The sequence below is a fragment of the Microtus oregoni genome, unplaced genomic scaffold (assembly GCF_018167655.1).
Source record: "Microtus oregoni isolate MIOR12 unplaced genomic scaffold, Mior012 000000F_ref0000247, whole genome shotgun sequence".
NCBI classification, from domain to species: domain Eukaryota; kingdom Metazoa; phylum Chordata; class Mammalia; order Rodentia; family Cricetidae; genus Microtus; species Microtus oregoni.
This window is the reverse complement of record NW_024543059.1, coordinates 32,843,113-32,869,128: the sequence shown is the minus strand read 5'-3', so window position 1 is coordinate 32,869,128 and position 26,016 is coordinate 32,843,113. Positions and strand designations below refer to the sequence as shown.

Sequence of the window (26,016 nt, the reverse complement as noted above, 5' to 3'; positions counted from 1 at the left end):
TTTCTTTACACACCACCAAAAAGCAGAGGTCTGTTCATTCATTTGTTTTTCAATGCAGATCAGTGACATCACTTGAATGCATACAATATAATACTTACATAAAGTATCAAATGCAGAACTCTTTGCTAGTCTAGTTTTATCTGCATATAGATAACCTTAGGATACTAATAGAATGATTGTATCATATGTCTTCTAAGAAAAATTACCTATTGTCGCCCAAAATTAAGAAAATCATACCACATTACAGGATCGGACAGCTGGCAATAGAAAACACACTATTTCTTATCAAGAATCATGTTACAAACATGATTCTTCTTGGACAGAAGAGAGAACAAATAGTTTCTCTTATGAAAACTGTATAGATATTCAATTTATATTTATATATAGAAATTATATTTTTCTTTTTTTTTAATTTATTTATTTATTTATTTATTTTTTATTGCGAAAAGAAGAAAAAAAAACATAAACAAAAAACAAGTTTCCACCTCCTCCCAGCCTCCCATTTCCCTTCCCCTCCTCCCACCCTTCTCCCCCTCCTCCCACCCTTCTCCCCCTCCCCCCACTCCTCTCCCCCTCCCTCTCCAGTCCACAGAGCAGTCCGGGTTCCCTGCCCTGTGTTAAGTCCTAGGTCCTCTCCGTCCATATCTAGGAAGGTGAACATCCAAGCTGGCTAGGCTCCCACAAAGCCAGCACATTAAGTAGGATCAAAACCCCCTGCCATTGTCCTTGGTGTCTCATCAGCCCTCATTGTTGGCCATGTTCAGAGAGTCCGGTTTTATCTCATGCTTTTTCGGTCACAGTCCAGCTGGCCTTGGTGAGCTCCCCGTAGATCAGCTCCTCTGTCTCAGTGGGTGGATGCACGCCTCGTGGTCCCGAATTCTTTGCTCATGTTCTCCCTCCTTCTGCTCCTCCTTGGGACCTTGGGAGCTCAGTCCAGTGCTCCCGTGTGGGTCACTGTCTCGATCTCTATCCATCACCAGATGAAGATTCTATGATGATATGCAAGATATTCGTCAGTATTGCTCTAGGATAGGGTCATTTCAGGTTCCCAATCCTCAGCTGCCCAAGGAACTAACTGGGAACCTCATCTTGGGCACTAGGGAGCCCCTCTAGGGTCAAGTCGCTTGCCCACCCTAAAGTGGCTCCCTTAACTAAGAATTGTGGTTCCGTGCTCCCCTATCCACCTTTCCTTTATCCCAATTCTCCCGTTTCCCAGGTCCCCCCTCCTTCCCTTCTACCTTTTCTCTCCCCATCTCCCCTTACCCCCATCCCACCCCCCCCCCCAAGATCCCATTTTCTCCCCGGAAATTTGGTCTACTTCCCTTAGCGAAGAGGACAACTATATGTTTTTCCTTCGGTTCACCTTCTTCCTTAGCTTCTTTAGGTTCACCTATTGTAGACTCCTTGGTCCTTATTTATGGCTAGAAACCAATTATGAGTGAGTACATCCCATATTCATCTTTTTGGGTCTGGGACACCTCACTCAGGATAGTGTTTTCTATTTCCATCCATTTGCATGCAAAATTCGAGAAGTCATTGTTTTTTACCGCAGCGTAGTACTCTAGCGTGTATATATTCCATACTTTCTTCATCCATTCTTCCATTGAAGGGCATCTAGGTTGTTTCCAGGTTCTGGATATTACAAATAATACTGCTATGAACATAGTTGAACAAATGCTTTTGTCATTTGATAGAGCATCTCTTGGGTATATTCCCAAGAGTGGTATTGCTGGGTCCAGGGGTAAGTTGATCCCGAATTTCCTCAGAAACCGAAACACTGACTTCCACAGTGGTTGCACAAGATTGCATTCCCACCAGCAATGGATGAGGGTACCCGTTCTTCCACAGCCTCTCCAGCAAAGGTTATCCTTGGTGTTTTTGACTTTAGCCATTCTGACAGGTGTAAGATGATATCTCAAAGTTGTTTTGATTTGCATTTCCCTGATTGCTAAGGAAGTTGAGCACGACCTTAAGTGTCTTTTGGCCATTTGAACTTCTTCTGTTGAGAATTCTCTGTTCAGTTCAGTGCCCCATTTTTTAAGTGGGTTAATTAGCATTTTAAAGTCTAGTTTCTTGAGTTCTCTATATATTTTGGAGATCAGACCTTTGTCTGTTGCGGGGTTGGTGAAGATCTTCTCCCAGTCAGTAGGTTGCCTTTGTGTCTTAGTGACAGTGTCCTTTGCTTTACAGAAGCTTCTCAGTTTAAGTAGGTCCCAATTATTCAATGTTGCCCTTAATGTCTGTGCTTCTGGGGTTATACATAGGAAGCGATCTCCTGTGCCCATCTGTTGTAGGGTATTTCCCACTTTCTCTTCTATCAGGTTCAGTGTGTTCGGACTTTAATCCATTTGGACTTGAGTTTTGTGCACGGTGAGAGATATGGGTCTATTTTCATTCTTCTACAGGTTGACATCCAGTTGTGCCAGCACCATTTGTTGAAGATGCTTTCTTTCTTCCATTGCATGCTTTTAGCTCCTTTATCGAAAATGAGGTGTTCATAGGTTTGTGGGATAAAATCCGGGTCTACTATACGATTCCATTGGTCGACTTCTCTGTTTTTATGCCAGTACCACACTGTTTTCATTACTGTAGCTCTGTAATAAAGTTTGAAGTCAGGGATGGTAATGCCTCCAGAAGATCCTTTATTGTATAGGATTGTTTTGGCTATCCTGGGTTTTTTGTTTTTCCATATAAAGTTGATTATTGTCTTCTCCAGATCTGTGAAGAATTTTGATGGGATCTTGATGGGGATTGCATTGAATCTATAAATTGCCTTTGGTAGAATTGCCATTTTTACTATGTTGATCCTCCCAATCCAAGAGCAAGGTAGATCCATCCATTTTTTGGTATCCTCTTCAATTTCTTTCTTCAATGCCTTAAAGTTCTTGTCAAATAGATCTTTCACTTCCTTGGTTAGATTTACCCCCAGATATTTTATGCTGTTTGTGGCTATCGTGAATGGTGAAGCTTCTCTGATTTCCCTCTCTGCTTCCCTATCCTTTGTGTATAAGAGGGCGACTGATTTTTTGGAGTTGATCTTGTATCCTGCCACATTACTAAAGCTGTTTATCAGCTGTATAAGTTCTTTGGTGGAGTTTTGGGGGTCGCTTATGTACACTATCATATCATCTGCAAATAACGAAAGTTTAACTTCTTCCTTTCCAATTCGAATCCCCTTGATCCCATTATGTTGTCTTATTGCTATTGCTAGAACTTCAAGCACTATATTGAAGAGGTATGGTGAGAGTGGACAGCCTTGCCGTGTTCCTGAGTTAAGCGGGATGGCTTTGAGTTTCTCTCCATTTAATTTGATGTTAGCTGTCGGCTTGCTGTATATAGCTTTTATTATATTTAGGTATGACCCTTGTATCCCTAATCTCTCCAAGACTTTTAACATAAATGGATGTTGAATTTTGTCAAATGCTTTTTCAGCATCTAATGAAATGATCATATGGTTTTTTTCTTTCAGTTTATTTATATGCTGGATTACATTGATAGATTTTCGTATGTTGAACCAGCCCTGCATCTGAGGAATGAAGCCTACTTGATCATAATGGATAATTTTTCGGATGTGTTCTTGGATTCGATTTGCCAGTATTTTGTTGAGGATTTTTGCGTCGATATTCATGAGTGAGATTGGCCTGTAGTTCTCTTTCCTGGTTGAGTCTTTGAGTGGTTTTGGTATCAGAGTAATTGTGGCTTCATAAAAGGAATTTGGTAATGACCCTTCTGATTCTATATTGTGGAATACATTAAGGAGTATAGGTATTAGGTCTTCTTGGAAGTTCTGGTAGAATTCTGCATTGAAACCATCTGGTCCTGGGCTTTTTTTGGTAGGGAGGTTTTTGATAACAGTTTCTAATTCTTCGCGACTTACAGGTCTGTTTAGATTGTTCACCTGGTCCTGGTTTAGTTTTGGTAAATGGTATTTATCTAAAAAAGCGTCCATTTCTTTTACATTTTCCAGTTTTGTGGCATATAGGCTTTTGTAGTAAGATCTAATGACTCTCTGAATTTCCTCTGTGTCCGTGGTTATGTCCCCCTTTTCATTTCTGACCTTATTAATTTGCGTGTTCTCTCTCTTTCGTTTGATTAGTTTGGATAGGGGTTTATCTATCTTGTTGATTTTCTCCAGGAACCAGCTTTTTGTTTCATTGATTCTTTGGATTGTTTTCTGTGTTTCTATTTTGTTGATTTCAGCCCTCAATTTGATTATTTCCAGTCTTCTACTCCTCCTAGGTGAGTCTGCTTCTTTTTTTTCTAGAGCTTTCAAGTGGGCTGTTAAGTCTCCAATATGTGCTTTCTCTGTTTTCTTTAGGTGGGCACTTAGTGCTATGAACTTTCCTCTCAGGACTGCTTTCATAGTGTCTCATAAGTTCGAGTATGTTGTTTCTTTATTTTCATTGAATTCAAGGAAGACTTTAATTTCTGGCTGGATATAGTAGTCTGGGCTTGCATCCGTGGTCTCTTAGTTTTTGGAGAACATCTATCCAGGACCTTCTGGCTTTCATGGTTTCCATAGAGAAGTCAGGTGTAAGTCTGATAGGTTTACCTTTATAAGTAACTTGGCCTTTTTCCTTTGTGGCTCTTAATATTCTTTCTTTATTCTGTATATTTTGTGTTTTGATTATTATATGGCGAGGGGATGTTTTCTTTTGATCCAGCCTATTTGGTGTTCTGTATGCTTCTTGAACCTTCATAGGTACATCTGTCTTCAGGTTGGGAAAGTTTTCTTCTATAATTTTATTAAGTATATTTTCTGTACCGTTGAGCTGCACTTCTTCTCCTTCTTCTACTCCAATTATTCTTAGGTTTGGTCTTTTTATTGTGTCCCATATTTCCTGAATGTTTTGTGATGAGAGTTTGTTGGACTTGCTGTTTTCTTTGATCAGAGTGTTTATTTTCTCTATGTTATCCTCAGAATCTGAGATTCTTTCTTCTATCTCTTGTATTCTGCTGGTTATACTTGATTCTGTAGTCTCTATTCGTTTACCTAGATTTTCCATGTCCAGTCGTCCCTCTGTTTGTGTTTTCTTCTTTGCCTCCATTTCAGTTTTCAAGTCATGAACTGTTTCCTTTATCTGCTTGATTGTTTTTCCGTGGTTTCCTAGGGTATCATTCACTGTTTTACTCAATTCCTCGAACTTTCTATTATACTTCTCATCCATTTCTATAAGGGCGTTTTTTATATGCTGTTTAAGGGTGTCAATCACTTTCATGAAGTCAGTTTTTTCTACTTCTTCTTGATTAAGGTGTTCATGTCCTCCTGTTGTGGGGTCACTGGCTTCTGGTGGTTTCGTGTTGTTTTTCAGATTGTTGGGAGAATTCCTGCATTGGCGTCTGCCCATCTCTTCCTCCCAATACTCCCCTTTGTATCTTCTTTTATAGGATCAGGTCTTCTTGCCCACTGATGTACCTTCCCAGTGATGTCACTCCCCAGAGATGTTTCTCCACAATGATGTTTCACTCAGTGCCCAGAACGAAACTCCACGCTGCTTGGTTAGCTCGCGAACAAAGGGCCCACCCTGCTTGCTGCGGGCAGGCTATGGGAACAAAGGAGCTATTGGCCACCCCTATGTCCTCCCGGTTCAGATTCGGTCCCAGCGCCCTAGCAGGCTGGGCAGGGAGGCGCTATGCCCCAAAGGAGGTAGGGAGATAGGGGGTGTGGGGATCTGGATGTAAGCTGAGTGGGATAGGAAGAGAGAGGGGGTTTGGGCAGTATAGCCCCTGTCAGAAATTATATTTTTCTTTATGAATCATAATTAATTTTACTTTCTCTCAACCTGTCTATCTTGGGAACATTTGATCTACTGGCAAGGGATTCCAGACGTTAGACAACACAACTTTTGTATTTACAAAGTTCTCATTTGAGAACTGTAACACACACTCACACACACAAATACACACACACCATCAAATATCACCTTTTACGTAAATTTATAATTTTGTGTTATGTTGTAGTCAAAGCTATACTTGCTTCATTGGGCCACATTCAGCCCACAGGCCACAAGTTGAGCATACCTAGATAGTTTAAGCCCAGTGTTGCCTTGGTAGCTTTTGGTCTTGATAATCTGTGCACTGTGAAGTGATGTATAAAGGTCTAAAACTGTATGATGGCTATCTCTTACTTCTCATTGTTAACTGTTGCTGTCTACATTTATGACACTAATATTGGGTGGATATCTTATAACTGTCATATCTCCACTTTAAGACTAACATGTGACCATCAGGTGAAGAATATCTCTTTCAGACAGCAGTTTTGTTTTTTGTTTTCTTTTTCCAGACAGGATTTCTATGTGTAACTACTCTGGCTGTCCTGGAACTCACTCTGTATACCAGACTGGACTATAACTCACAGAGATCCACCTGACTCTGCCTCCCAAGTGGTAGGATTATAGGTGTGTGTCACCATGTCCAGCTGACAGCAGTTTTGTTGTATTTGATTTCATATTTTTAAAAAAAGAATAATTCAACCACTATATGCCATTTGGTTGATGAATTCATTTCCATTCAAGGTAAGTTCTGATTAACAATGTTACCATTTTGTTTTATTTTTTTTTCTTGGTGGTTCTGTTAAGCCATCAACTTTTACTGTCTTTATGGTAGTTAAGTAAATTAATAGTTTAATTTGTATTGTAGGTTTTGATTTTTGGTTATAATTTGAATTTTCAGGTCACGTTTTAAAGGATTAAAAAATGCCTATCTCTTAATGTTACTGCATTTATTAGAATAGCTTTGGCCAGTCTAGTGGCATATACATTTGATTCCAACACTTGGGAATCAAAGGCTAGTGGATCTCTGTGAGTTGGCATCAGCCTGCTTCACATGGTGAATTCTAAATCAGCTATAAATTCATAATGAGATCATGTCTCAAGCAAAGAATAATATCTTTTTAATTCATTTTATTTTTTAAAAAGAAAGCAAACTATCCTTTTTCATTTAACATACCAACCCAGTGCCCACTCTCTTCCCTCCTCCCATTCTCTTCACTTACCTCCTCCACCCCCCATACACTTCTCAGAGAGTGGGGAAGGACCAAAGTCCTCCCTACTATATCTGAGCAAGGTATCTATCCAAAGAGAATAGGTTCCCAAAAAGCCAGTAAAAGCAGTAGGGACAAGCAGAGCATTGGGCTGAGCTCCCAACATCCAGCTGAAGAGTGGGAGGAGTGAGAATATGAGCAAAGACCATGATGTGGACATTCACTGAAACAGTTTACTTGAGCTAATGGGAGCTCACCAACTACAGCCTGACAGGGAAGGAATCAGCACAGGTACAAACTATACCCTCTGAATGTGGGTGACAATTGTATGGTTGGGGCAGACTTCAGGGCCACTGACAGGGACACCAGAATAATACTTTTTATTGTGATACAATACATAAGAAGATATCAGCAAGCCTTTTACTTTCAGATTTATTATTTTTAACTTTTGCAGTGCTGATAATCAAATATAAGACCTTACACATTCTAGGCAAGCAATTTACCTCTGAACTCTGTATCTGGTCCCCTTTCCACTTATGTTATTTTGTAGGACTAAGGGATCAAATTCAGAGCTTTATGCATCCTAGGCAAGCACTCAACTACTAAGCCAAAGGCTCTGTCCATTTAACATTTTGCATAAGGCAGGTCACCTTTTATCTCCTTAACTTTTAGGGGTAGAAAGAGTGGTCTGGGAAATCTTTCTTTTGGTTCTGAAGGACGCTGCTAATATTACTGTTAGGCATTGTAGTCCTTGGTTGGCAGTATTCTCCTCCATTTAATAGCTTGAATACGGATGCATTTAGGGGTGACTGGAACATAGAAACTCTGAGCTAATTAGTGGTAATAAGTGTATGTGGAACAAGCAGATCACTGGAGCTGTTATCTGGAGCTCTGAGCCTTGTCTTTGGCTTTTCCAAAAGCGAGGGAGGCAGGACATCATGAACGAAAAGCTCAAATACCATGAGCCAATACAAATGTTTCCTCTTTTTAAACTGATCAAGTAGTCATCTCAAAAGTGTGAGGCTATAATTCTTTAGCATTTTAAATACCATCCTACTTTCTCAAGGAATGATCTTTCTGTTGAGATGTAGACTACTTTTATGAGAGGACTCTAGTATACTATTTCTGCTTTCAACATCCTAACTTCTCTCTCTGTCTCTGTCTCTCTCTGTCTCTCTCGGTCTCTCTCTTTCTCTCTCTCTCTCTCTCTCTCTCTCTCTCTCTCTCTGTGTGTGTGTGTGTGTGTGTGTGTGTGTAATACAAACAAGATTATAATTATGTCCTGGGGCATAATTTATATATTAAACCCAGAGACGTGTGAACTTCTAGTACCTGGATTATCCTTCTGGTATAGGAAGTTTTCTGTCATGAATACTAGTCTTTAGACCTTTCTCTTTATTTCATCTTGAACACACATTAGTCAAACATTTGATGAATTATAAAACTTTGTGTTCTTGATTTAGCCCAGGAAATTGGGTGAGCAAAACAAATGTGCCAACTTCAAGCTCAAACATTTTCCTTTGAATAGTGTCCCATCAATCCCACAAGCTTTTTCATTCCTTGCATATTTTTCTCTTCTCTCTATATATATTTTCAAGATAACTAATCATCTAGGTGAGATTTTTATTTTTGACCACCTTATCATTTCACAGATGTTATTTTCCAGTCCAGTTTTGTTTGCGATTATTTCAATCGCGTATCCTTCCAGGCATTTATTGTTCTTCATTTTGAATTCTCAGTCATTAAGCTTAAAAGTCAGTTCAATTTGTCGTTTGGGGCTCTAGTAAATAGCTATTTTTATGACCTCCACATACTCTCTCTGGTAGTTCACACATTTCCATCTCTATGTGATTAGCAACTTGTTGCTTGCTTTTCTCAATCTTACAGTAATTCTGACAACACCTCTAACTCTGTAATAAAGGCTTGGCATTTGTATTCTAAAGTAGATACATATTCCAGGTTTTGCAGTCTTCCTTTGAAAATTTCTGTTCAAAGATCCTGGACAGACTGCTGTGTCCTCTGGGCCCATATCAATATAGCCTTTAAAACACCAGGAAGTTACCTCATTAGAACACTGTGCTGACTGACACAATGCTAGACTGGAATCTTTTATTTTTAAATTTTACCAATTATGTATACAGAATTCTGCCTGCATGTGTGTCTGCATACCAGAAGACGGCATCAGATCTCATTACAGATGGCTGTGAGTCACCATGTCATTGCTGGGAATTGAACTCTAGAGGAACAGCTAGTGCTTTGAACCTCTGAGTTCTCTCTCCAGATCACTAGGCTGGAATCTTTTGTCTATTGATTCAGGTACAGATTTGAGAACTACTCAAAACGTACAAGCTACTAAGGCTTAAAAAAAAACACTAAAATATACCTAAATATTATCACCACAAAGACCCCTTGTAGTCAACCAGTAGTGTATAATATAGGCAAATGCAGATCAATTCCATGTGGCTGGCACTTCATGTTCCTGCCTGATACTGGTGAAAGTGTTAAAGCTCAAACCACAGGCATCTTCTTTCAGAGGCCAAAACATTCTGCTCAACAAAAGATTCCATTAACAGGCCTGATTAGTATTGGGGTCCTTAGTAAAATCCCATGCTTATTTATCCATTTTATTCACTGTAATGACTGAATATCACACTCTATGAATATATTGTTTTGTTTATACATTAGTTGATGGGTATTTGGATTTTTCTCTACATATTGACTATTGTGAAGTGTTGCTTTGAAAACTGGTAAAAAGCTTTTGTTTGAAGACTTCAGTTCATTCAGTAATATACATGTAAGTCAAATTATTTCATATAATAATTTTCTTTAGTTTACTGAGGAACACCAACTTCTTTCTACCATGTCAGCATAATTTTCTATTCCTATTAATAACATATAAAAATTCTAATTTCTCCACAGATTTACCAATATTTAATTCCCCTCTTTGAAAAGAAGAGACATCTAATGGGTATAATGAAGCATTGATTTTGATGTAGTTTGCATTTGACTAAGGAAAAGTAATGTTGGGTGCCTGTTCATGAACATGTCACTATGTGTCTGTATCCTTTAGAATCTAAACTTTAGATTTCTTTTATTTTGTCCATTATTTAACTCAACCTGCTTGGTTATAGAATTCCTACAGATTTCAGACTTTCCCAGTTTGCCTCTGTTATTGATTTATGGCCCATTCAATTATAATCAAGAAATGTTTGTATGGCAATTTAAACTTTTATTGTGTTCAACTCTTGTTGTGTTTTGTATTTAGCTTTAGTTTTTGGAAACAGGGTCGTGATATGTAGCCTAGGCGTACCTTGGTACTTCAAAGCATATGCCACCAGATTGGATTTGTGGCTTAACAAATAGATTTTCTTAGATTTTTCAGGTGGAACAAAGAAAAATGTATATTCTACAACTTTTGAACAGACTCTTGATTTTTTTAGGTGTGAGTTAATCTATAATATTGAAGTCTTTTATTTTGTATTAGTCATATCTTTCTACTCCTTACTGAAAGTAAGACATGTCTATTAATGTGGAACTGTTCTTTTCCTCTTTCAGTTTTCTTAATATTTACATATTTTGGAGGGCTGATATTTACAGCATTTTAAATACTGTTATGTTGCTTTAGTCAATGGATTCTTTTAATCCCCACATACTATGCTTTGTCTCTTTTAAGCATCTCACTTTTAAACAGTGTTTACCATCCTTCATGTCTGAATATAGGATCTCTTGCTTTCTGCCCTCATTTTGTGTTACATTTGCATACAGAGCCTTTCCCCCATTCTTTCACTGTTGACCTTTTTTTCAATGCTTATTTCTGTTTCTTTAATGCATTTATATCTAAAATGATCTCTGAGACTTGCTTTAAATATTTTGTATTTAATGTCTCATAACTTTTCTTTGGACTGCCATTGCTTCCAATACAGCTACTGGTGGTCAACGGTTTTTTGTTGAGGAGAGAAGGAGAGGTGGATGGGTAGTGTCACAGTTTGGTTCCTTTGTTTCCTTTTGTGTGTATTGTGCAGTATTCTTTGTGAGAACCATAGGTCATTATGTACACTCTTCTTAACACAAGAATATCTTTAATTGAGGGACTTCATAAGAGTTAAATGAAAACACAAATGAATTATGTAGTATAATTAAAACATTTAGGAAACTAGTAATTCAAGTTTCAACCCTTGCTTTCCTGCATCGATTCCTTGTTCTGATATTCTAAGTAGCATAGCAAAAAATGAATATATTCTCTACACTACTCAAAATGACATGTGAAGAGATGAAAACAGTTAAGTTGCAGGACTAGGAACATACAATGACCAAGCTAACTAACCAAGTGTAAATGAAACACTGCATAGGCTAAGTTCAGTCGGCTTGGTACTTAGGAGCACCACACATTACTAGAGCAATCCTTTCCCTTTAGGTTATTTTTCTTATAGCTTCTATATGATATATGTTGTACTGTGATTCAAAACCATCTGAACTATAAAGGACATGGAATCCCTTTCAGTTTTAATTACTAATTCTCATATTTAAATTTGAACTTATGACAAATGAATTGCAAACCACAAGTCACATCTTTATGAAATGGACATATCCCATGGACTTTAATTTCTAAAATCCTACATAAAATAAAACTGGAATTACAAAGCAAAATTGCAGTAATTCTGTTTTATTTTCCAATGTATTAAGCTTAATGCGTAATCTTTATAACTTGAGTTGAGTCTGAATTATTACCTTTAATGTTGCCCTGATACTATTTATTTATTTAAAACTGAGTCTCACTAAGTAGTCCTTGTCATAAACACAGAAATCCTCCTGCTTCTGCCTCCCTAGTGCTGAGATTAAAGAAATGAGCCAACTACATCTGGATTTTAAAAAAGCAAAAACATAAATCTAGTAATAATTAGTTCTCATAGCATTTACTTGAGAAATGTCTCAATGTTGCCTCCATTTTGTAGACACTTCCCTGGATATAATAACTCAGTGCTACCTCTGTTTTCAATCCACTCAGACACCCCTCTCTCAACTCCTATGAATCCATCTTGCTCTTTCACTTTGGTATCTAAAAATTCTATTAAGTCAGTCAATAATTTAGATGGAAGCATAAAAAATTGAGTTGATTCTCTTTCTGCCTCTGACTTTTGATGTGTGATAATGTACCTTGATACACACACAAACCCTTCAGGGTTTATCCTAGACTACACAGAATATCATATGCATGTAAATTTATGTCTCCAAAAATTTTGCAGCTCGTCAGCCACTACTACATGAAAATTTTCTCTACTAGTCTATATTGGCTCCTTTTTGTATTAAAATCATAAGTCCTCTACGCTTTTCAACTTATTTCTTTCCGTTCCTCAATTTCAAGTGCCATGTCTTCACTTGCTTCTTCAGCCAGCTCAGATTTTCTCTTGAATATTTAAAGTTGTGAGTTCATTTTTTTCAGGTCCATTGCTTTAATTGGTGCCTTTTTCAAAATTTGTACTTTGGTGATATTTTATTTGCCTTATGTATGTTTACCCACCTGTTTCATTTTTGTTTTCCTTTTGCTCTTTTATAATTCGTAAGGCACTTTAGAATCGTAAGTCCAGTATCTATGCTTCTTCAGAGATGGAATCTCCCAATTTATATTTGACTCTTCAGTTTGCTGTTTCTGTGTACTCTTAGTTTTTGTTCCAGATAAGCATTTGAAAATACAGTCATCATTCCCATCTTGGATAGAGAAATCTAATCAGCCTAAGTGAAACTTAGGGTCTTCTTATGTATCTTTCTAGGCATGCATTTTCTCAATGGTCCTATATAAGAAGTTATCATTAACAGACTCTTTTGTTTTCCCCACAGTTTCTAAGGGGTCTATAGTAGCACTGCTACTTTGCCCATCAGTTACTCCACACACCCTATGTTCTGGCTTAGTTGAGACAGAAAATATTCCTCTAAGCAGCCCTCAGAAATGTCGGTCTTTCTTAGGGAAGTTTAGTTCATTGTAAAGATGAACTTTTTTTGGTTTATGAAGGTTCTAAAGGAGACCAAGTTTTTCTCACAAATGTTGCTTTAAGGGCCTTCTGCATGTAAGGCAAGCACTATTCCACTGCAATAACAAAAACCCTGATTGCCCTGAGATTTGTTTTAGGGTTCATAATATGGTCTGTTTTGGCAAGTGGTCAAAATATAAATGAAAAAAATGTACATGTCACTTATGTGAAGTATTCGATGTCATTTAAGGTAGTTAGTTAGCAATGATGTTCAAGTAACCAAGTATTGTACAGCTTCATGTTATCCCAAGAATGACTAAAACAAATATTGAAAATCTGCAACTTTAATTGTGGGTGTCTTTTTTCCTAGCAGTGAGATTACATTAGATTTTGTTTCCAGAAGTCTAGGGCTGTTCTTAAGTAAACAGACAGGCTTGCCTTCTGGATACATAACTCCTTAGCAACTATTCATTTATTATTTGTTTCAAAGAATATTTTGCTATTAACATTGTTCTGCATTTCTTTTTGACACGCTGTTGTCATTTTTGTCTCCATTCTCTTAAAAAAAAATTCTCTCTAAAGTTTACTTCCAATATCCTTATGCATTGCATATAGTTAGGTCTTTTTAAAGAATCCACATGGAATTCTGTCTTTTCAATGCAGAGCTTATACTATAGCTAAGATTATCACTGTTAGTTTGTTAGTCCCATTATATATTTCCCCCTTTGTTTATACTGAACACTGCATTAGAGTCCCAAGTCTTCTGTATTACCACACACTAAGTGACACAGTACATGAGAAATTCATTGTTAATTTTGGAATCTAAACAAAACACTCACCTTTTTAAAAAATTTACAGAATTAACAGGGCCTAGAATTATCTAAAAACTGTATGGGAGAATCCTTGTGTCTTGTGGGTTGATTTTTTAAAAAAATAATCCATGTCATTCCTTGTCTCACAGAAGCAATTCCCCAATCTCTTGCTTCTTAATACATACTCATCTCTTCTTATGTGTGTATGCTCTCCTTATCTAGTAAGAGCATTAGTCTAACTAAATCAGAGCTCATTCTAAAACTATCATCCTCAGTTGACTACAACTGAAAAGATGCTATTTCCATACAAGCTCCCCTTCATAAGTATGAGAACTTCAATACATCATGTTGGGGGAGGGGTCAAGCCAGAGTTTCTGTGATTCCATTTTAAATTTCTCATGGTATAAACGTGAACTATTTGATTTAGTGGGTGTTTTAGAGCATCCAGCAAACACCCTTATCAGTCTATCATGAAGTTACAACCTTTATGAATAGTATAAAAAACTTCTAGTGGTGTTTTTCTCATCTTTGATCTGTATTATTTGCACAGGTTGAATATTACGAACACTATAGTAACTTTTAAGAACTGCTCTTTCTTGCAGACTTCATGTGTATATTTGTGTATGTGCATTCCTACTCTGCTCTCCCTTGTGGAATTGCATTCTGCATCATTTCGTGCTACCTCTAAGTTATATGTCAGATTTTTTCATCACTATTGACGGCAATGAACTGGTATAATTTTCTTCATGCTTGTCAGTTTAAGATATAAGAGATTCTCAGGTTTCGTTGTTTTCTGTACTTTCAAAAGTACTATCAAAGATAATTTGAACACAATTTCAAAGTAACAAGAAGCTACCACCTCACTAGGAAGCCTTCCAACCTCGACCTACCTCCCTTAGGCACCCTTTTCAAGGCCAAACTCCACCACACCTCTCTTCCAACACTGTAGCACACAGAAAGGGCAAAGCTCAGTTTGCAATGAGGCAAATAAATGAATTGCCACCTTATGGAAATTTATTTTGATTGAGGCAAAATTTTCTAATTTAGAAGTCACTCTTCTATAATTTCATTTCACCCATGCAAATATTTCTTCCTTCAATATCTGGCAAAGGTACAGTCAGTCTCTTTGGTAAAAAAGGTGAGAGACCTTTTTTGTTGTTGTTGTTTTTGTTTTGTTTTGTTTGTTTTCTGAGACAGGGTAACATCCCTAGCTGTCTTGGAACTAGCCCTTATAGACCAGGCTGGCCTCGAACTCAGAGATTCACCTACCTCTGCTTCCCGAGTATTGGGATTAACGGCATGAGACACCACCACCCAGCATCACAGGTTAATATGTTTTACTCAAATGGCAATGCACAGTGGCCATCTGGGGGTGGGGATGGATGCAGAGAGAATCCACAGGATATGAAATTCCAGAGAAACGGGGTTTGATGTGCTGCAAGAAGGGGCAGAGATGCTACAGGCATGCAAAGTTCTGAAGAGTTTGAAATAGTCTGGAAAACAGAGAACTAGGAGGGAAGGGGTCTAGATGATTCACATTTGGCATAGAGTACCATCAGTGGGACCTACAAAGGGAAGACCAAGGCTATATATAAGACAGGGCAGTCACCAACAGAGAAATCTAACAAGTAACAAACCTGAATTCCAGAACAGCCGGAATCACATATTACTCAAAATTACTGAAAACAGAAGAGCAGCGTATGTGAAGAGACTCGTGAAACTAAGGGATGTCATAACAGAAAAAGTAGCCCTCATCATTGTGTTTGAAGCTGAATACAGAACCTTGAAGAGAGGCAGAGGGAATAAATAGGACTAATGGGGTTTGAAAACATCACAGGAAAACATATTATATTTACATAAAACTATGTGGTATGTATTTTTAGCCAGTACTCAAGTGTTGTATAGAGCCACTGGCAAGAAGCAAAGGAAAAAAAAAAAAACAAGTTTTGAGCTGGTGAGATGGCTCAGTGGGTAAAGGCTAGAGCCAAGCTTAGCCACCTGAATTTGATCCCTGGGGCCTAGATGGTGGAAAGACAGAATCAATTCCAAGTTGCCCTCTGACCCTCACTTCCACTCTCGCTAGAAAAACAACAGAATAATAACTTTAAAATGTGATTTTAAAAAAAACTTTTAAAACAAACCCTTGGAAAAAATGTAGAGCCCTTAAAAAAAAAGAAAAAGAAAAAAAGAAAGTACGGAACACTGCTGAGGCCTAGAGAGTGTACACATACACATAGATCCAGCACTGCTGACTCAGATCAATGCTGTCCTAAACCATGGCATTCTCATAGAGCAAAGAACTAAGAATCTGGTAGAGACTCAAAGGCCCCTCAGAGTTCCCATGCTTTGCAAGAGTACCCTGGGGAAACATGCAAAGGAGCAGGACTACACACTCCACTATTCAGAATACAAAGGGCAGGGAAAGGGCAGAAAAACAGTAATCAAAAGACTGGAAGTAATGACTTTTCTCTGTGTAATACCAATAACAAATCCTACCCTTGCCCTCAAGGCTACTACCGAACACAGTCGTCATGAGAGAAAACTTTCTTCCACAAAATCACAGCAATCACTGCAGGATGTAATAAGGAGATAGCAAACCAAAGTCATGACCAGCCTTGCCAAACTTCAAATGAACACGTCGGGTACGGTGCTAGCCCGGACCACTATTTATTAATAATAATTATTAAATAATTTATTTGATAATAAGTCATGAAATTAAAAAGAAACATATTTAACCTGCTTATTTATTTTCAATTATCTTGAAGCTGCAGCTCTCTAGGCTACCTTATTTGCAAACTTGCCTTTCATCTAGCATGGCAGGGGGTAGGACACAGGCTTCTTCTGTCTGCCAGCCTGCCTTCCCATGCTTTGGCAGGCAGTTTTAACTTTTTTTTTTAAATATTAACCTGTAAATCATACAATTAGAAGTATTTTTGAATTCTCTCCTCTGTTCTCTTGACTGACTCTGAGTTACTGTGTGGTAAAAAAAAAGTTCTCTAAACTTACTCCAGCTTGTCTTTTACCTGCAGGTTAGATTCAGTTGGCTACTGCTTGCACGTGGCACCTCAATCTCAGCAGTAAACAAGGTGATTCTTGGGCCAAAAGTTGTTTTCCTACACTTTTCCTGCCCATTAGCAAGCGATAAAAATTGCATCTCCACGTCTATCAAGCATATGGATTCTATATCTTCCATTGTTTCTGCTCCACTCTCTCTTTAGCTACCAACATATATAACTGAATATTTTTTCTTATCCCATATATATAACTTATTTACAATTTTTTATTCCCAATTTAAATTTTGTTCTGCTTTTTATAGTTTTTAAAATTTTGATCTCTATTTCTGACCACTCAATACTCACGTATCCACCAATTTCTTCTCGCCGGTTCCTCACGTCTGGTCATTTCGCGTGTTTTTTTTTTTTTGGGGGGGAGGGGGGTGGTTGTGCATCAGCCCTTTAGGTGCCATTGTCAGGATCTGGTGCTAGCCTGGACCATAAATTATTTCTCTGGGCCAGACCCCAACATAAACTATCTCTCTCTGGACCGGCGTGGAGGCGCACGAATAAAAACACAACTCACATGGCTTTATCTGGAGGGAGATTCTCAATGGTCCCTCATTAAGTCCTGAGTTCACATCCTGAAGAATTCCCCTGCTTTATTCCCCAAACAGCCTTATATATCAAAACATAAGCTGAGGGGAAAAATACATTAGCATTCTGTTCCCTAGGTAACCAGGTGAATGGTTTTTAGTCACTTCTACCTCTTTGACCACACCTTTCTATGCCCATTTTGTCTTGTCCGCAACTCTGTCACTAGCTTGAACTGACACCTCTTCTCAGGCAATCTACATAATTAAAAAGCAAGGAATAGCGTATCCTGAGCTTTTGTTAGGGTAGCTACAGCCTGTCTGAAGGTCATGTGACCACTATGACTGACTGCCATATCATATAGAAATATGGGCCTACAAACACAATGAATAAAAATGGTGAGAATGGGTAGCAAAGATGAAGTCAAGTTGTGACCAAGGCATTCTTGAACTTTCTATACCAAGTTTTATCTTCGGAGAAAATTAAAATTACAAGCAAAAATATATAATAAATGATCCTGGGAAACATTTTTGGCAGCAACACTTTCTTTAATCTCCATCATAGACATTCCACATTTCTTAAATCCTTTGGATAGCTCTGATGATGCAAATCTATGTATCTTTAAAATCTTAAATATAGAGATTTTTCTTCATCATAGACACTTCACATTTCTTTCCATTATCCTTCAGGCTTAACAGCCACTTAGGGCACTTCTGCACTAGAGGGAATCACTGCAAAGATACTGTCTTACTTATGAAGTTGTAAGGATTCTGACAAGCGGTAGTGGAGAGTGGGGTATTGGTAACCTGACACTGTTCGGTTTGGTCATTAGCTTCCAATGTTTCCTACTCCAAAGCTTCTACATTGGGTGGCACTCCGCTTCTAGGTGTGTTGCTTAGTAAGAAAGATTATTTGTGCAAGGGAATCCTTAAGTCATGTAACAATGACATATAGCTTATGAGGAACACCCAGCTTGATGAGATTGCTGTTAACTGCCCTTTATTCAGCAGCCAAAAGCTACTTCTGGCAAATCTTACCTTGGAATCCTTGCAAGCGTCATTTATCACTCTTGTGTCACCCAATATCTAAAGATCACAGATTAAGTTTCAAAGTATATTATTTCAAACACACCTTATTCTGTTTATGAGAAGTCAGAAAGTTCCTGGCATACTTTGAGACCAGAATTACCCCAATAGCAAAACCATAAAAAGGTAGGAAAAACTACAGACCAATATTTTTATGAATATAGATGCAAATGTGCTAAACAAAATACTAGCAAACCAAATCCAGCAGCATAGAAAATGGTTTATGTAGCATAGACAAGTGGGGTTATTCCAGGAATGCAAGGTTTGTTCAATATACAAAAAAATCCATCAATGTAATACAACATATCAAGAGAATAAAGGACAAAAACTACATGACCTTAATAGATACAGAAGCATTTGACAAAATTCAGTAATTTTTGATAAAAAACACTCAATAAAGTAGGAATAAATGGAAATTTCCTCAACTTGCAGTATCTATGAAAAACCCACAGCTAACATCATATTTAATGGTGAAAGACCTAATACTTTCCCCATAAAATCAGCAACAAGAAAAAGATGTCCACTCTTGCCACTTCTATTTATTATTATACTGGACGTGCTAGCCAGAGCACTTAGGCAGGAAAATGAAATAAAAAGAATACAGATTTGAAAGGAAGCAAAAGTATTTCTATTGACAAATGCACAATCTTGTATACAGAAAAAAAATTAAAAACAGAATCAGCTAAGAATAGCTGTAGTATACAAGGTCAATACACAAAATTCAATCCTTTCTAGATGCTAGCAACGAATAATCCAAAATAAAACAACTGCTTGTAATAGTATCAAGAAGAATACCTTTGAAAAACATTTAATGTAATAAATTCAAGATGTATACACTAAAATCTATAAAATAGCATTGAAAGAAATTACAGACCTAAATAAATGGAGACACTCCATGTTTATGGATTAGAAAATTTAATACTGTTAAAATACCAACATACTTCAATCTGATGTATTGAATCAACACAAAAACTATCAAAATCACAGGTGCTTGTTACGCAGAAATTAACAAATTGATCCTAAAATCCATGTGAGATGCAAGGGACCCAGAATAGGTAAAATGATCTTGAAGTAGAACAAAATTGGTGGACGTACACATCCTAAATTCAAAACCTACTACAGAGTTACAATTAAGACAATGTGGTACTGGCTTAAGAACACATAGAACAATAGATTAAAGTCAAGGAGTCCATTTTTACACTCATTTGTGTGTGTGTGTGTGTCAGGGAATTTGTTTTGTCACAAGGATGTCAAGCCTATTCATAAAGAGATAATTATTAGTCTATGTAACAATTATTTGTTCTACTTGATATTCACATATTAAAGAATGAAACTGGATCCCTACAATGCATCACATGCAAAAATGGATCAAAGACCTAAATTTAAGAACTAAAATCATAAGATATTTACAGGACATAAGAGAAATGAAAACTTAGCTTGTACACAAAGTGTTCATAGTTGTAGTATTCATAATATGCAAAAAGCAGAAACAATACAATATCCACAACCAAATCGATAAGCAAAAAAATACATTATATCAACACAATGACAATATTCGGCCACAAAAGAAAACGGTACCGATACATGCTACAAGAATGTACTTTGAACTCATATCTTTAGGGGCGGCTGGGGAACAGACAAAAAAGGCCACATATCATGACTCCATTAACATGAAATGTCCAAAACAGAAAAATTCATAGGCATATGTAGATGAGTAGTTGCCAGGGGCTGGGTGTTAAGAACAGGCGGTCACACCTAATGGGTACGGAAAACTTACAGTGATGAAAATGCTCTGGAATTATATGTAAGGACAACTTCACAACTCTGTGAATATACTATAACCACAAATTTTACACTTTTTAAAGGGGTGAATTTATATTATGTGAATTTTATCTCAAACAAAGCTGAGTGAAAGCAAATCTCTTCCATTTAAAGGTGGATGAGATAAGGTCAACTCTTCCAAAATAAATCTTTATTACAGACAATTCCAATCTCTTGATGTTTTCTTTTAGTTAACAAGCAACTGTTGGGAGAACTCCTCTCAGGATGTCTTCCAAGATGTTATCTAGCATCTGTATGGTATTTTCATTAAAACCACACAGTAAGGTAGGATTGGGTAAAATCCAAGTCAAGGGAATGACAGGATCAAAACTAAACTCTGGAGTCATTTGAATGACAATCTCAACCCCTCTGTACTATTTTTCATACACCTTCCACATCATTTTCTACAGATTTCTGAAGAATGAAAAATAATTAGGATAATAACCCTAGGTCCCATGCATATCAACCTAAGAATCTTAATTTGATGCCTTTTTTTTTTTTTTTGCAAGGGGAAGATGACAATTATTAGGTGGTCATATGGACGACCATAGATTAGTCATTCTTTTTCCTGGCTATAGGACTTTTGGTAAGGTGTATAATCTCTCAAGTTACAGTGACTGACTTATTTTGTGAAATGAAGGAGCATGTGCACAGGTACTCAGCAGCCACTGAAAGTTCTCACCAGAATTTATAGGAATTTGACTTACGAAGTATAAGAAAATGTTAAATATGACTCCCATTTACATAGAACAGCATCTGGAGGATTCCTCTTTGAAAATCTGAGGGACAAGTAATAGCATAATGACTGAAGGTGCCAGCTGCCATCAGTTCTGAAATAAAGGGAAGTTTGTGGGACGGCATAAATAAGGTGGTTACTGATTGCTAGAGTACAACAGAAGGTGGAAAGTAGAGTCACAAAAACTCTTGCTTTCTAACTCTCTGACTTCCTTTTCCATAGGCTAATATGATTCGATGAGTCCAGAATAGATCTATGTTCTATGGTGACCAACAGAGTATAAGGAGAGAAGAGAAGCAGCAAGAGAAAGTTGTTATTAGTATTGTTGTACTCTGGTGGTCCTGGGAAGGGTAGAGAGGGTAAAGATAGTCTTAAAACAAGCAACTAAAGGACTGAACATCACAAACAGCAGCCTCAGAAAAACACTTCTTTCTGAAAACAGGTTTAAGTCTCAACATAACCACCTACTGATCTTTCTATAGATCCTTCTGTCTCTTCTGTACCTACTGCCTAAAAGACAGAAAGATCATTACAGGCCAATTTCCACTGTGACTTTTTATTTAGACTCCACGCAAGACAAAAAAATGTTAAAAAGAAAAATAGAAAAGTTCAAAAATCAAACCTAACCCATAAGAGAACAGTAGTAATTCATGAAAGTCTCAACTGTTCCAGTAAATGTGATCCACCAGGCTGTGTACTGTGGGTATGCAGGCATACTGTGGGAACAGAAGTCTTTATGAACATGATACTTTGAATATTCAACTTCAAGAATATGTGAGTTGTACAAAGTCTAAGTAACAATGCTAAGTAGGGATGTGGAGGGGTGTTGGTGAACAGTCTGCACTAGGAAATTACACAGAAATCCCTCTGTATGAGGCAAGACTTATCCCAAAGGGAAGTTATTACATTAAATAAGAAAAACTGCTTTAGGAGAATGAAAAGAATTAGAATTAAGAGTCAGGGAAGATAACCTGCACCAAGGGATTAGGGCCTGAAATAAAGTAAAACTGAACAGAATAGGTTTGAGAGAAAAGGGCTGACAACTTGCAACAACTTTAGGGATGAGAGATGTCAGTAACTGCATTAAACGTGAGACATAATGAATGTAATGTATTATTCTTATATGTCTGATAAACTGGAGGGGGGGGAGCAAAAGTCATAGCACATGTGAAAAGGTCAGGATACTGCTATGGAGTTCCTCTTTCCTTCCATGTGTATGTGGGGTCTAGGGAGACTATTCAGGTCATCAAATTTTGTGTGGAAAACTTTGCCCACTAAGCCATTTCATCAGTCCCCACAAGCAAAAAATAATGGCTAGGAAATTCAAGAATACAAATTTTGTTTTTATAGGTACTGTACTGACTTTGAGATACCATGAAGACATCTTGGAAATAGAGGTCTGATAAGATAAGCTGCTAGAGAAGAATCTTGGGGAATTACTGAGGTTGACCAAAAAGTTTAGACAAGTACTTATAGGTACAATCAGAAGAGTATCCACACACAGTGTAGATGAGTTGGGATGGAAAAATGAGTTGTTCAGGAAGTAGTAGCCCAACGCTGCAGTGATATCAAGGATTAAAAACAAGAGTTCTCCATATGGAAAATAGGAGATTACTAGTATTGTTGCAAAGTACATTCAAAGCACACTTTCAGTGAAATATTACTGGATTAAGAGCCTTCACAAAGTGAAATGTAGTACATACGTGTAACTAAAACTTCTTGTAACTGTTAGTAAAGTCAATTTACTGATTTGAATGTAATAAGAAAAAGGGGGGGGGGGGGCTCTATCTAAACACCTTCCCACCAAATACCAAAGATTGTTTTCTAGTCCTGACATGGAATAAGAGGAGAAAAGGTAAGAGAAGCAACAAGTGACAGTTGCTATTATTACTATTTTACGCTGGTGGTCCTGGGAAGAGGAGGAAGGGTAAAGATACAGAGTAGCCTAGAAAAACACTTTCTCCACTAGGTTATGTGAATTCTTGAGAAAAAATTCCTGAAGTCAGGTTTAAGTTTCAACATAGCCACCTTATAGAAACAGTGATGCTGCCTAGTTATAAGCATGTGCCACATGATACCATGAACGTGTTCTCCGGAGCCTCATTTATAGGTTTCTTCTGACATATACCTTCCTATACAGGGATGTATCTCCAAATAAAGCTAAGGTAACTGTAACTGGACTTGTTCACACAATTAACTATAGACCACAATATATACAATCAGACACTCAATGAATTTGCTGCAGCTGCCAAGTCTCCAGAAAAGTTTTGCTGCAGGCTGTGCTTTTATGCTGTAACTTTGAGACATTTGACAACACTAAAAGGTATTTTTTTTTTTTTTACTCGTAAGATACTGTTTCTTGCCAGTCTAAGAAAGCAATAAGGAAAAGGTAGCCATAATAACATGGTAACATGCTGAGAAAAACTAATTAAGAAGCAAATGAGTTTATTCTATCCTCTTAAAACTCTTTTAGGTTTTTTCCCACTTTCTATTAAATATATTGATGTTACATTTGTCTGATAATCTATATTATCACTTGAAACTTTCACACAAGTATAGTATCACAACTACTTCAATACTGTAGTGATAATAAAACTTGAGAACTGAAGAACACACATTTCTTCACAAATTTATTTTATAAAATGTACCCACTTAATTTGTCTTCTTAGCAATTTCATAATACATAAGAAGCAAAGTGGATGAGAGGCCCTTTAAGATGACTAGAGTCACATTTAGGGGTCCTATTGTCAAGGTAGCATACATACCACAACAGTGTTCTAAAGGCTAGCCCAGGATAAACCCACATTAAAATATCACAATTGGAAAGCACTGTGTTCTTTTTTCTTCCCCATTAAGGTACAGTTTGTTTTTTTAAGCCACTGCTTTATTTAGCATTACAGTAAATAATACTTCTGTTTCAATTACTACAACAATGAAAAAAATCCTGAAAGACATCCTTTCCCCACTTTCAATGATTTGAAAGCTACATTTTCCTCTGCTAATTTTAAAATATAAGGTTGATTTTGTACTAACTTTTAAAATAATCAAGGCACAAGCTCAACAAATTAGCTGTAGCTTGTAGTAAAATGATATACCAGTATGTCTCTCCTTAGTTAAAAATACATAATTCTTTTATTTCATTATGCAACAAGAGAAATTAACATCACAGACACAGAAGACTACGAATGGAAGCTACATTAAATATCCAGTAATTTGAGCCTATTTGTACTTTTCTATAGCACATGAAATATTTAACACTTTTGAAGTAAAATTTAAATTGGGGGATATACAATGTAATTCTCAGGAGTAATAGTTCCATTCATTTGCAGGCCTGCTTATTGTGTGACTAAAGAACACAAGGCACAGTAGCCATCCTTTCTGTTATGCTGCAACACTGATCGAGTGCCTTGGAAAATAGCTGATTAAACAAGATGATGGCAACACAAGGGGAGACTTTGGATTGTCTATTTAAAATCTAGGTAATAATAAAGATTCATTTTAAGTGCACTTTTACATGCTTGTTTATACAACAAACTTGCTAATTTTGTTGCAATAGGCTTGACTACCCTATCATTTGGCCAAATGCACTTTCCCCAGTAAACTTAAAACAACAAAAACAAAACAAACAAAAAAGACCCTGTCCTTTCACATATTAAGAGGACTGGCTACTGGAACCATTCACTGCAGACACATGAAGACAACACACTGTGGCATGAGTTGTTTAATTTGCTGTGCTGTTACTAAAGTCAAGTTCTGAGGGCTGTGGTTCAAACATTCCAAGTTCTCCCTTCCATCTTTATTGATTCTCACATGTTGTACAGAAAAACTCTTTGGGGGCTAGAACAGCAGTACTTGCACCACACTGTTTCCAAGACTTCAAGTTTCAAAAGCAAATTGATAGGAGCAGGGGGAAAGAAGAAGGTCCTGATTTGAGTTAGATACAGGGACAAAAACAAAAAAAAAAAAAACAAAAAAAAAACAAAAAAAACAAAAAACCCACATACTTGAAGATTACACATGGTCTACAAATGGTGGCAATGTTTTCCTTGCGAGAGTAGTTTCGTTGGTATATATATTTTAAATACTCAAAAAGGCTCAACCTCAAGCAGTAATAAACACAAGCGAAAGTGATTTCACCCTTAAAATAAATATTCAGAAAAACCTCTCTGTACATACAAGTGAAAGAATATGTAACACTTTCACGCAAAAAAATAATTATAATAATAATAAAGGATTTGTTCATATATGTAGCTGAAATCTGCTGTTCCAGCCCACAATGTCCCCAATGAAGAAGGGAGGCACAGACATCGATGACTACTGTGGTTCACTATCTTACAGCCTTTCTGTACTGGGACACTATCACCACCAAATTATCCCTCTGATTATATTTACTAAGTTTTGTAACGTTTTTCATTTTTTGTTTTGTTTTGTTTACAGCATGCCAAATCCTTTGGCATATGTGATGGCCTTCAACAATCTCTCTTTAAGTTTTTCTTTGCTTGTATATTCCGGAAGTAAAAGGACATTAAAGCAAGTATGAGATGTAGGTAACCTGAATAGAAAGAGAAAAACAGGAATCATAAGTCATAAAAAATATGCTCAGTGATAACCGTTCCTATCAGATGCTTATGCAGTTAAGATGGTTTGTTATGAGAAGCTACAGATGAAATCATAAACATGGTACTGCTGCGCTACAAAGATGAGCAGGTCTGTATCCAATGAAATGACACTAATATGAAGGTGAGGTTCTATTCTACATCATGCTTTTAGAAAATTAAGCTTTGTGGTTCACTTGAATATTCACACAACAAACATACCAAGGTATCACTAAACCTACTGAAAGTAGAAATCACTAAATAACTTAAGCTAAAATTAAAAATAATTCAAACCTAGTATTAAAGATTTCAGGATCTGTGCTCTTTAATATTCATTAGAAATATAGTTGGCAAAATGACAATGAACATGATTGGAAGGCAAATATAAATTAATTAAAATTAGAGCCATAATGCATCAAATAACGAATAGAT

The 26,016-nt window shown here is 37.0% G+C and overlaps 1 protein-coding gene and 1 long non-coding RNA gene across 11 annotated transcripts in view; one reads left to right on the top strand and one right to left on the bottom strand.

The window, feature by feature from the left end:
- Positions 1-26,016, top strand: part of LOC121453397 — a 140,342-nt gene that overhangs the window by 80,867 nt on the left and 33,459 nt on the right. For 6 of the 8 annotated variants that reach the window (XR_005975006.1, XR_005975003.1, XR_005974997.1 and 3 more), the window contains 2 exons: positions 24,319-24,468; positions 25,427-25,532. The exons of 1 other annotated variant lie outside the window; for it this stretch is intronic. This is a non-coding gene — a long non-coding RNA (uncharacterized LOC121453397). The remainder of the gene's footprint in view (positions 1-24,318; positions 24,469-25,426; positions 25,533-26,016) is intronic. One more of the 8 variants, XR_005975002.1, reaches the window with a different exon arrangement.
- The window catches only part of Ube3a (ubiquitin protein ligase E3A), a 70,384-nt gene continuing 63,002 nt past the window's right edge, over positions 18,635-26,016 (bottom strand). For all 3 annotated transcript variants that reach the window (XM_041660106.1, XM_041660120.1, XM_041660112.1), the window contains one exon: positions 18,635-25,541. In XM_041660106.1, coding sequence (XP_041516040.1) covers positions 25,421-25,541 — 121 coding nt within the window. In that variant the 3' untranslated portion in view covers positions 18,635-25,420. The remainder of the gene's footprint in view (positions 25,542-26,016) is intronic.